Raw genomic sequence first — 12,761 nt, 5'->3', positions numbered from 1 at the left:
CAATTCTTCTTCTCCATCTTCTGCCGCATTTTCGTCCCGCTACTAGTCACGCAGCATTGCCAACACATGCGCAAAAAATACATCAAAACGTGCGTAATGATCGGGAATGGTGTACTGTGACTTTTCTAAGAGATTTCCCACGCGGTTTTCACAAAATTCGCAAAAAACAACGCAAAATTTCCCATAAACTTCAATGGGAAATCGTCAGGAAATCGACTTAACAGAGCTCAAAACAACCTCTCTTTGGGGCCATACCGATTCGCCATACTTTTGCGTAGAAAAATAATTAAAAGTTTTAATGGACGACAAGACTTTGGCCTTTATTGGGCTAAATAGGCATTCTGATATCAAGCATGTTTTTTATAAAATCACAGTTTATGTATCATCCAGTTTTCAGACCGTTTCAGATTCTACAATGTTTGTGTATGGGACGGAATGTTAAAAGCCAGAGGGGAGGATGGAGTGGGGAGCTGCAGTATGATTCTCTGAAATTTTTCTAAACAAATTGCTCTCTCCCCTATAATTTTTACTCTTCATACATCATTGTAGGTCAAAATATAGGGAAATCTGTGCCGGTTGCAGACATGTAACCATGGAATTCACCGGACTCTTTTGTCTCTGTTCATGCCAACTGCCGAAACTATGAAACAAAATATCTGGAAGGAGGCAGACGGTTCCCTTTTTAAAACCTGTCCTGTGTCGCATATATTTGACAACACAAACAAAAAAACCACATCAATGCGTTCGGCAGACTCTTATCTCTCTGGTGATGATAATGTTTTGCCGTTTGGACTCATGGTTTTGTAAAGCATGTATACCTATTCTAGTAGACCCCAAAAGTACAAATATGACGCTGAAAAGTAGTATAATAGGGCCACAGTGCACGCCGAGTTACAAAAATTCTGACCAAGCGCTGCGACAACTTGCGGAGCCTTCACGCTGGGATCGACAGCCGTCGGACGTCATTTTATGCCGCGCACACCACCGCTAGCATGGCTTAAGCTCGACAGTCTGCCCAATAATTACTTGTATAATTACAATTTGGCATATCTAAACAAAATCAACAATTACCATCAACAGGCATACCCCTTTTAATTGCGGTTAGACAAAGGAACTCCGATTACGTAAAACAAATTGACAATTATGTAAAACAGGCCTAGGTGTTTCCAATATTTGAGTGAAAATGAACAAGATGAATTCTTTCTAATGGTGTTTTAATCTTGTGGTTTGTTCAGATGGATCCTGTTGGACCTGTGAAGCTCGAACCAAAGACAGGGGAGCGAGATTGGTCCCTCGAACGAGCCAAACGTTTAGAAACCTTAATAAAGAAGGTAGCTGCAGGGACGTCTCTGTTCTACTGATGCTTACATCTGTTTAAAATTTGTTTTACTTTCCTCTCAAGTTGCTGTGATACAGAAGTTCTCATTGAGGCGGAAATAAATAAATTATATATTTTATCTGGTAGAGCCGTCAGTGGGACGTTTGAGGGTTTTCTCTTTGCTTGGTTTGTAGCCATGTTTTTTCAGAACTTTTTTTGTTCATTCTTCTCTTTGTGTTGCAGATTTCATTAAAGATTTTAGAGGCAAAGTGGAAAAGAGCCCTGGGCTCCATCCTGGAGAAGCTGACCGAACAACAATTTGCTGAGATGCTGCTCAATCTGAACAAAATCCCTCTAAAAGTAAAAACTGACAAGGCCAGAAGATCTGTCTCTGTTTTAATTGTCCAAAACTACGGGATAGAGTCCATCTCTGAAATAGATAGAATAATGAAGAAGATACCAATAAATGACACTGCAATCCAGAAGCTGCTGCGCCCCTTTGTGGACGAACTGAATAAACAGCGCCAGGAAAAGAAAGGTTTGAAGAGTTGATAACATTAATGGTGTGAATTGATATCTGTTATTTCCCCAATGCTTGGTTATTTAACATTAATTCACAAGCAATGAAATTAGGAATTTTTGAGTAAAACCCTTTACAAAGTGATCAAGCAAATATGAAAAACAAATACATAATTGATTGCCACAGCCACACACACCAGCCAACTTGATGGGTTTCTTCCTCTCCAGCTCTTTTAAGTTAAAAATAAATATTATTTTTTTTCCTTTTTCAGAAACAATGAGCAAACTTGCATCTGGCCGAGGATCAGTGACCAAAAAGCAAAGACCTGCAGCCGGTAGGTCAACACACAACATTTCCGACCGCACTTGAAGGCAACTTCATTTTACAGAGAAAGAGAGAAAGAAAAGAGACGAAGCGACTATCGGATATGACGCAGTGTTTGTAAATGAATGCTCAGCCAGCCAGTTCTTCACTAGAGCATTGGCATTATGCACGGCCATACTATTTGTACCTTTTATCAAATCGCCTGACAACGACACCAGGTTGCTACAATATAACCTTATAAACCTCTACAAACATCAGACTGCTCGCTTGTAACTCAGCATTTCTCAGTTCTTGGACGACATAGTGCTGCATTAATTAGCCAGCGGCTAGCGGACATAGGGGTCAGCCCTATGTTCCCACAGCCAAATGGTCCCACAGCCCTATGTTCCCACATTTCTAGGACATTTTCAAAATTAGGTCTTGTGTTCCTACATTTCCCTTCTATTTAAGCCCTATCCTCCCACAACATTTTTTAGGGTTAGGGGTTAGGGTTAGGGGGATAAAATCTGATACAAATTCATGATAAAGGAAATGTAGGAACATAGGGCTTAATTTTGGAAAAAAAATCTTAGAAATATGGGAACATAGGGCTTTGGGAACATAGGCACGCTCCCCGGACATATAGCCAGCAGCTTAATCCCGACAAAACCCAAGTGAATTTCAGCCTGCATTCAGCCTGTATGCAATGCAACTTTTTTCCAAAAACAGAATATTCAAATTCCAAGATTAAAAATTGAATACCTATCCATTGAACAAATATTCAAGTCCAGCCCCACAAACCACTGATTGGTCAGAGAGAATCGTCACCAGCGTGACACGGCACATCCTGCACAAACAAGCCATTTTTAAATAGCCAAGCTACCGCAATTTTTTCATTCAATCGACCCAGATTTTTTTTTCTTCAAATGGCAACACACAAAACTACGCTGTACAATAGACAAAGTGCAGAAGTTCCTCTGTTTGGTTGCTGATGAAATGATCCAGCGACTGTCTTGTTAAAGATGATGTCATGGCAGTTTCATGCGGGCGCCCTGCGGCGATCAACTAAGAATCCCGCCTACACGATATGTTTTACACAGTAGTTTAACTTACTACATTTATCACTGTCAAAGGGCCTTCTGGAAAGTTGATGCTTGAACCTTTCGTCAGTGCTGTGGTAAGTTTTTTGTTTATATATTTTAATATAAATGTGTTTTTTATTAACATACGTTCAGACATTTTCAATGTCTTTAAAAAAAACTCCACTGATTGTCAAAAAACATACTGTCTTCTGAAACAGGACTGCATTGAGTGGACTCTACTTAAACCGGTAGTCAACACAGTTGATGAGGTTCAAACATATAGGTAAAAATACTAATTTCATCGATTTTCAATCGTTTGTAATGTCATCAATCTCTTTGGTGGACTTAAACCAAAGCTCAGCCTCAAGGAGCTCACTTATAACGTGTTGCGTTAAAATCTGAGGGACATTACTATTTCTGTCAAAGCCAATTTCTGGGCAGCTTTACTTTGAGGCTATTAAATGTGCACTATGAGTTCCTGCATGGCGTCACTTCTATTGACGTTCCAAGTAAATTTCAAACAAAACAGAGCAAGCTCGCCCCTCCCCCCATGTTTCCGTAACTGGCATGACTAACTGACACTAACCCTAACCCCTCCCCCAACCATCTTGTCGGTGATTGGTTGGAGTGGTTTGTTGTATTTTGGTGCACAGCCTGTGCCTCTAGTGTTTGTTTGACGTTAACGACCCCTGTGTTGTCTCCCGAGACCAGGCTTTTTCACGGTGTATTCAGGGGGCAGGCAGCTAGCGGATCAAGGAGAGACGCCTACGATTTGAGACAAAAATGAAATTGCGCTAAAACCATTAAAATATATGTGCTGTAACATTTAAATAATTTGTACTGACCAAAACTAATTGGATATTACCTGTGTGTATCTAAAAATAACTATAGTTTTTTTCCCCAGGCTTACTGTTCCATAATACCGTGAAATTGTTTCAAAGTGCATCACACTTTTGTAGAAAAGCTGCAGTGACTTAATTTTAGTTTGCATCATAGCAAGTCAGTATTTCAGCATGTAGTTAATCCAAACTAAAATTTGTCTTCCATTTCATTCCTTAGCTTCCAGTGTGACGCAGGTCGCTTTGAATGCAGCGTGTCTGCCCTGCGCTGGGTTTGTGAAGAAAAGCTCAGCTTCAAATACCAGTTCTGCTCATGGGACGAGCACAGGGTGAGGCTTTCAGGCGCAGCTTACATGCCAGCAGGACCCCTACTGAACATCACAGTCACAGCTGGGAAGATGGAGGAGGTGCATCTGCCACACTGGATCTGTGTAGGTAAGATGTCATGCAAAGACTTTTGAAATGTTTAGTAAACATGCATAAGAAATATTGATCCATCCCTTTTCTAATCACTCAATTGGTGCACTTTTTTGCAGATCACAACTCCAAAATGTCAGACAATTTTGCAGTTCTACATATTGATGCCTTTGGAGATGTGTGGAGGGAAGTGTCTGAAGTGACAGAGTCCCACGTCAAGCTACTCCAGCCAACTTTCTCACTAATAAGTGTTACGTTCTGGAGGATAATTGGCCTCCCAGTGAAAGTGTTCTATAACGTGTTGATATACATGAAGAAACACCCAGCTGCCCTTACACTGCATGTTTACCTGGTGCCACCTGATGAATTCCAGAAACAGGTTTTTATGTTATTTTTCTCATTAATAAATTCAAACAATTACAGAATGTTATATTCTATATATATTATATTATATTATTATATATAATATTGTATTTTCCATTACCTGGAATAAGCACCAATACCATTTTGAGTTTAAGGGCTCCTGCACACTGGCTGCGTGGCGTGAGCGTGTCAGCTGCGTGGCATGTCCGTTTTTATTTGGGCTCCCATGGTAACAGGTTAGAGCTTGCACACTGCCTACGTGACATGCACGTCTCAGGCGCGGCCTACGTGACATGCACGTCTCAGGCGCGGCTCGAGCCACGCCGAAAACACGTGCATGCTATAAATAGGACCGACGCCTATTTTTCACACGACACGCAAGCGTGTTGGAAGCGTTTCCAGGCAAAAACAATGGGGAACATACATGTGTACAGACAAGGCTAGCAGCAGCAGCGCCGCATCAGACACGTTTCTGGTGTGCAAAGACATAGAAAACGCCACGCAGCCTCCACGCAACAGAAATTCCACGCTCACGCCACGCAGCCAGTGTGCAGCTGGCCTAAGAATGCATTTTCTTTCTCACAGGAAGTGGAAAAAATGGAAAACTCTTGTGGATCAGTGAGAATCATAAAACCAGGCCCAGATAGGCCCATGCAACTGGGAGATCATTACTCGCTGACAACAGACAAGACGAATGCAATGATTCAACCCCCTGTATGTTTCATTGCTTTTAATATCAGGACTGTATTCAAAGTACATTAGCTACGTATACTAACTATACTATCACTATCTTTTCATTTTGTTATTTTAAAAACTGTCAAGTATCATTGGAAAATCCTCTCAATTGAAAATAATGACTGCAAAAAAAGCCTTAAACCCCATTTATAATTATTTTCACAGATGCGAGAGCTCAGAGATGATAGCAATAATTTATTTGAAGTGTTCATCAGAAATGCAGACAGTGACGTCCCCCTCAGGCTTGAAAGTGAGAAAAACACCATCTGGACCTGTACCATTTATAAAGGTTAGTGGTTTATACATAAGTTTGCTGCTTTTGTTCTGTTTAGCTAAATATGCACAGTTGGCAAAGCTAATGCTACGTGTGTTGTGAATTCAGCGAAGATTATTTTTTTAAATTAAGCTAAATATCCAATAACTAATGTGATGTGTATTTTATTACAGAAAACTACCTGAGCACTGATCCTACACCAGGTAAGAAAAGAGTAAAAGAGAAATTGTGTCATGGTTGTGTATGTTTTGTTTCAGTTTCCTGTTTTATTTTGTAGTCTGTTTTTCTCCCATGTCATGTCTTGTTTTACTTCCTGCCTTGGGTTTTTTTCCGCCTTTGTGATTGTCTGCCGCACCCTGATGTGTTTCACCTGTTCCTGAGCCCTCGTGTCACCTGTTCCTTGTTTCACCCTCATTACCTCAAATATTTAGTCTCTGTGTTGTCATTGGCCCAATCCCAAAGTGAGCCCTGAGGACTAAGGACTAAAGACTCACAGACTTAATTGATCTCAGGTGCTAAGTGAGTGAGATTGATAAATGGGATTGGGACAGCATTTCACGAGATCACATGTTACCTTGGCGATGTTTAATAACAAAGATGTCGCTGACACTTGCCGGAATTTTCATTTTAAGTTTGTTGCTTTTCACACGGCCAAGGCACAGGAGACGGCTGCCTGATTCCAAATTTTTTCAAACTCTTGTTTTACAAGCTGGACAACAGGTTGGTCTGTGTTCCGTGGTTGTGTGTCGTGCTGTTGTTCATCTTTGTAATTTCCGGATTTCCCTTTGGTCTATGCAGTAAACGTCACAACGCTTTGAATTGTGGGTAATTCCCTTTGGTGAAGTCTGCATCGATGCAGACTCACGGAAAGGGCTCGGTAAGTGTGTACTCAAACCCTCACGCCCTTTGAAATTCGACATTGGGACAACCCTAAGCCCTTACAAATTTCGCGAGAACGCGCACCAAAGTCCGTGAGTCTGTGAGTCCGGACTTTGGGATTGGGCCAAAGTCTGTTGTCAGATCATTGTTTCTGTTTTGGATTGTGTGTGTGTTAGTCTACCCTTTTTGTCTCGGTGGTCCTGTTTCCTGTGATTCCTGTTTTTGACTTCCACTATGTTTTGGATTACTTTGCCTGCTGTATCCAGGACTCCTTTTGTTTGTATGGATTTTATGGTATTAAATCCTCAAGCTCACTTTTGCCTGCTGTCTCTGCATTTGGGTCCGACATTCTCTGAATCCGTATAACAAATTGTCTTGGGAAATTATAAGATGACCACCGGAGCTTAGAACGCCAACACAAAGAGAGACATTTGATTTGGTAACAAAATGATTGCTGCACATGTAACTTTGGGCATAACGTTAGCTAAGTGTCTTCCCATTCTCTTCCGGCTGATTCCTCACGTCTGTTTCCATCTGTAGCTCAGTTTTTTGGCTCGGCAGCTTATAAAAAGTTAAGATAAGGGTTCTTTGACTTAACATTGTTGGTGAATATCACCACACAGCAGCTTTTAGGCATTTATCTGTTGTTTGCTAGCAGACGGAATTACAGGCACCTTCACGCAATAGAGATCCATCGGTGGGGGCGGGACTTAAATGCAATCTGTCTCTATCTTGGTGGAGTGAACACAAAAGCCTTGAACTTGCTTACTAGTTGTGACTGTTTTAACTCTGACAGCTAGGTGTTACAATGTGGGTTGTTGTTCAGAGTCTGACTCCTGTGTTGTGTAACTGTTCTGCCTGAGATACAACCCTGACATTACTCCTTTCTGAAGAACTGATTGGCTGTATCAAAAAAATGTCCATATCTACATAAACAGAGAGCTAATGATATATTAACAGACTCATACAAAACTAGGGGGCACCATCAGATATATATATATATATATGAATGTCTCTCTTTTGGTTGCTGTTTATTTTTTAAAAACTGACAAAAGTCTTTTTTCCTGGTTATCTTCCAGGTCCAAGTGGGGCAATTCAACAGAGGAATGTCCCAACAGAGGACAGCATCCCAACAGAGGACAGCGTCCCAGCAGAGGAAAGCTACTCAACAGAGGACAGCGTCCCAGCAGAGGAACGCATCCCAGCAGAGGACAGGGACCCATCAGAGGACAGCGTCCCAGCAGAGAAAACGCTGTTCTCAGTTCGGACAGAGTTTGTAGAAAGAGTGTCTGATGATGTTCTCAACCAACTTCTGGATAAACTCCTTGAGCATCGTATTATAAATGATGGTGAGATGCAGTCCATCAGAACAAAGGCCAAAGCAGACAAAGCACGAGAAGTGATCGACACGGTGCGAAGAAAGGGAACTAAACCCAGCGCACTTCTGATTGCTGATCTCCGTAAGTTGGATCCATGCCTTTCAAAAGTGCTGAAGTTAAGCTGAAGTGAAGGTTCAAAGTTATTTATTAGTCATGTGCACAACAATAACAGGAGTAGTCATTGGCAATGTAAATCTTAGGCCTTGTTGGGACACTTTACAGATGGAGTAGGTCTAGAGACCACACTCAATAATTTACCCAACAATTCTTCCATGAGCAAATGCGTTTGGTGCTACAGCGGTGAGGAAAGACTTCCTTTTAACAGGAAGAACCTCAGACAGAAACTGGCTCTTGGTGGGCAGCCAACTGCTTCATGCAGATAAAGTATCAGCAGTGCACCTACACACCAAGGAGATTGTCGGCCTTCGGTCCAAGGTGGGCCGACAGGGAGACGTCTGTTGCCCTAGTTTTTGCGGTGTTCTCGCACCAACGCTACACGTCGGCCAGAGATGGGGACTCGAGTCTGAGACTCGGACTCGAGTCGCACTTAAGTCGCACAAACAGCTGACTTCAGTCTTGACTTGAGACTCGACCAAAAAGACCTCAGACTTGACTCAGACTCGAGCTTCAAAACTCGTCAACAACCTCTTTTAATGCAATTATTGCTTTTTAAATCTAAATTTATTCATGTATTTCTATCTTCTTTCATTGGAGCATATATGTTGGGGAAACGTATGACGAGCTGCATGTCCCCTGCCCTCTGCCATAATGTGCAACGTAACGCATGCGCTATGCCCATATGCGCGCACTCACATATCAAAAAAGACATTGACGATGGTGACACCAAGTCTTCCCGGAGCTGTGCCTTTTGTCGTTCTGCTTTCAATAACTTGGTAAACAGTGGCAGTAAGAGAACAGCTAAATGCAAGGTGTGTGGCACCAAGATAAATGATGCCGGATCAACAATGTCGAACTTCATCAGGCGTCTCAAAACGCACCCAGATAGGTCAGTCACTCACACACTAATGTGAAAGAGACGTTAAATTTAGCATATATCGTCACAGGTAACAAGCTAACCACCGCAAAGTGTTGTGCTAATGCTGGGAACAGGCAGATTGTATCTTTATAATTGGATCCATATGATGTGACAGACTTAGGTTAATATTTCACCAGGTTGTTAAATAGCAATCCGGAAAGTATCAGTTCTCACATGTTTGCACCATGGTTGGTGTAGGTACAGATTGTATTAGATAGATTGAGTTTCCCTCAAACTTTGAACACTGAAAAATGTAATGCATGATGAGGTTAGTAACACAGACAAACATGTGTTCTTTGGTGCAGATACCAAAATGTTGAAAAATACAGTTATGAAATTGAAACAGAGTTCTTAATTTGTATTTTTTCAGATTGCATTGCAGTAGACCCCATAAAGTTCTCCTACAACTGATTTTGATACTGTACTGTATTAGGGCTGTTGGAACGAATGCCGAAATTCGAATATAATTCGAATAGTAAAAAAAATCAATACTATTCGAATGCTGAAATTACTATTCGAATGTGACTTTTTTTATAAATATGTTGGCTAACATTAGGTAATCTCCCTCTTCTCGCCTTGGCCTACCCGCATGTGTCACTCATGTCACGTCTTATGAACAATAACTTAGCGGGAGTGAGAAACACAAGGCATTGTGAGGTCTAAGATAACGTTAGTACAACATTACGGAGCTAGCGTTACGTACCGAGTAACGTTAATACAACATTACGGAGCTAACATTACGGAGCTAACGTTACGTACCGAGTAACGTTAGTACAACATTACAGAGCTAACGTTACATACCGAGTAACGTTAGTACAACATTACGGAGCTAACGTTACATACCGAGTAACGTTAGTACAACATTACGGAGCTAACGTTACATACCGAGTAACGTTAGTACAACATTGCAGAGCTAACATTACGTAGCGAGTAACGTGACAATCTGCAAGACACAGGTTGCTTATAAATCACTAAAATAGTAGTGACAGCCCCGTTTGGCTTAGTTATTAATGCTGTTAGCATCATTTGTTACTTACCTAGCTAGTTTATGACAAATCGTTTCGGCTGTGCTTTCTAACATGATGTCATTGTGCTAACCGAGCACCATTAGCCTTTACAACAGAGCTGCTTCAATACACTGGTTGATACTGTTTCATTCCAGAGTTCTCTGTTGATTTGTGTTTGTCGCTGTGTGCTCGTGGTGGAAAATGAATGTAAACAAAGTTGCGTGCAGGTCCCCTCAAGGTCAGGCTAATGTTAGAAGCCCCTCTAGTGGACGGAACGTGTAACAACAACCACATGCTTGTAATGCCATCGACAATGCATAAGCCTGAGTAGTGTAGCTAGTACATATTATTTTACAGGCTGCAATTGAGCATTACATATTCGAATATTATTTGAATATTAAAAAAAATATCAAATGGAATTCGAATGGTATTATAGAGGAAGATTGACAGCTCTATACTGGTAGCTACAGGACATGCTATGATACTGGACTGTATGGATGGTAGCTACAGGACATGCTTTGAATTCATAAGATTTAACAATACAGTGTTAGGGACAGATCAGATGGCCAGAGACTTGAGACTTGACTTAGACTCGGGCTCAAAGACTTGAGACTCGACTTGGACTTCCAAAAAAATGACTTGTGAACATTTCTGACGTCGGCCCTTGTCTGCCTTTTTCAGCGTAGAAGCTGTCGGTCAGAGGAATCGATCTGATTTGTTGTTCAGCTTAAGTGAAGAAGTGCACAAGAACAGAAACGGTAGTGAGGAAAGCAAACAAACAACTGTGAGAGGGCACACACAGAAGAATCCTCTCATTATTCATCGTTATCTTCATCTCAACATGTCTTTTAAAATATCTACATACCTAGTGTATGTAAGGGTTAAGTGACTACAGCCCAGAATCACCATGAAGAGATGAGGTTCACAGAATCAGTGAACTCTTCTCAACTTTTGATTTTACTACTTTTATGCTTTTTTTATTTGCATATTTTAATTGTTAATACATGTTTTTTTGTTTTTTGTCTTGTTTTTATTTACCCACTTTTGTCTCTCTAATGTTTGTCTCTCTGTTGGTTCAATGACCTCTGGATATCCTACTTTAGTCTTGTTTTGTCTGTCAAAGTACTTTGTAAACTCAGTTTTTAAAGGTGCTATATACATAAAGTTATTATTATGTGATTATCAGAAGCAACTGGGCTTTGAAGAGACTTTGTGTGGATTGTACCAATTCAGAAGAAAACTGTTATTAAATTTGTGACTTTATAATCGTAGCGAATATTAAAGGTTTTATTTTTTTCCATGTTCATTTAGCACTTTAATCTCAGAATATTACCCCTATATACCATATTTTTTATTATTATTTTTTTTATAATACGTCGTGGTAATTTTGTCTATAAAATGTCAGTAAATAGTTCAAAATGCCCGTTCTAATTTCCCAAAGCTTCACATCTTTCAGGCGTCAAGCTGGAACCAGGAATGTTTTTGTTTTTTTTTGAATATTTTTTGGGAATTTTCGGCCTTTATTCGACAGGTCAGCTGAAGACATGAAAGTGGAAAGAGAGGGGAGCATGACATGCAGCAAAGGGCCGCAAGTCAGAGTCGAACCTGCGGCCGCTGCGTCGAGGAGTAAACCTCTATATATGGGCACCCATTCTACCAACTGAGCTAACCGGGCGCCCGGAACCAGTAATGTTTTGGTGTTTTTTTGCTAAGAACAAAAATACTAAAACGATAATTTGATCGTCAAAATATAATGAGAAGAGTAAAGTGTTCACAGGAAACCAACATGTTGCAGTTGTTTCCTGTCATGAAATGATATCTGTGATAGGACTTTAAACCCAACATATTTCCAGTTTATTCTGGTGTTTGTCTTTAAGGCCTTTCAGAAGCTGGTACCAGGAATGTTTTTTTTGTACTTTTCCTAAAATAAATTTACTAAAACAATTATTTGATCAAATACTTGCAGAACAAATTTTCTGAGGATTAACGACTCGACTAAAACGTCGCAGCTTCATTACATTACACCTGCCACAAACATTTAATGGCCCACAATGATGACAATGTTGTCAATGACACAATGACAGCTTTGTTTGACAAATAAAAACGGTCCATAAAGACCTTGAACATGCCCCCTCCAGACACAACTACACAAACAATGAACCATTACCTTCCAACCTTTGATATTCTCTTCTGCTGCACAGTACAAATACATCCAGAAAAACAGGTACAGTTTTTCCTTTAGGATTGTTTTTAGCAGTGGGGTCAGGTCTGTCCGAACAACAACCTGACTCATTTACCGTTTTAATGTTTCCAGATGTCTGATATCAAGACGATGAGCTGACAGAACTGACGAGTTGAACGTTGTCCAATTAGAACGGACCCACCGCGGTGACGTTTTTGGTGGAGTTGTTCATTTAATAGTCAACTCAGAAGAAAGCGAACGTTTTGACAATAAACTCCATCAACAGTATGTGGAGTTAAACTGGACGGGCCCAATAACCTCTGAATACTTGTTAAACTGGACGGGTCCAATAACCTCCGAATAGTTCTACTTGTTAAACTGGACGGGCCCAATAACCTCTGAATAGTTCTACTTGTTAAACTGGACG

The 12,761-nt window shown here is 40.7% G+C and overlaps 1 protein-coding gene across 1 annotated transcript in view; it reads left to right on the top strand.

Annotated features, from left to right (window-relative positions):
- LOC116054973 overlaps positions 1-8,774 on the top strand; it is a 137,402-nt gene extending 128,628 nt beyond the window's left edge. Inside the window, exons 18-24 of the mRNA XM_035990799.1 lie at positions 3,442-3,506; positions 4,283-4,497; positions 4,599-4,858; positions 5,428-5,556; positions 5,743-5,866; positions 6,025-6,054; positions 7,810-8,774. Coding sequence (XP_035846692.1) covers positions 3,442-3,506; positions 4,283-4,497; positions 4,599-4,858; positions 5,428-5,556; positions 5,743-5,866; positions 6,025-6,054; positions 7,810-8,234 — 1,248 coding nt within the window. The 3' untranslated portion in view covers positions 8,235-8,774. The remainder of the gene's footprint in view (positions 1-3,441; positions 3,507-4,282; positions 4,498-4,598; positions 4,859-5,427; positions 5,557-5,742; positions 5,867-6,024; positions 6,055-7,809) is intronic.
- Positions 8,775-12,761: the final 3,987 nt, after the last annotated feature.

This window comes from Sander lucioperca, chromosome 13 (assembly GCF_008315115.2).
Source record: "Sander lucioperca isolate FBNREF2018 chromosome 13, SLUC_FBN_1.2, whole genome shotgun sequence".
In the NCBI taxonomy this organism is placed as follows: domain Eukaryota; kingdom Metazoa; phylum Chordata; class Actinopteri; order Perciformes; family Percidae; genus Sander; species Sander lucioperca.
The sequence above is the reverse complement of the archived record's forward strand: the minus strand, read 5'-3'. Positions and strand labels throughout refer to the sequence as shown.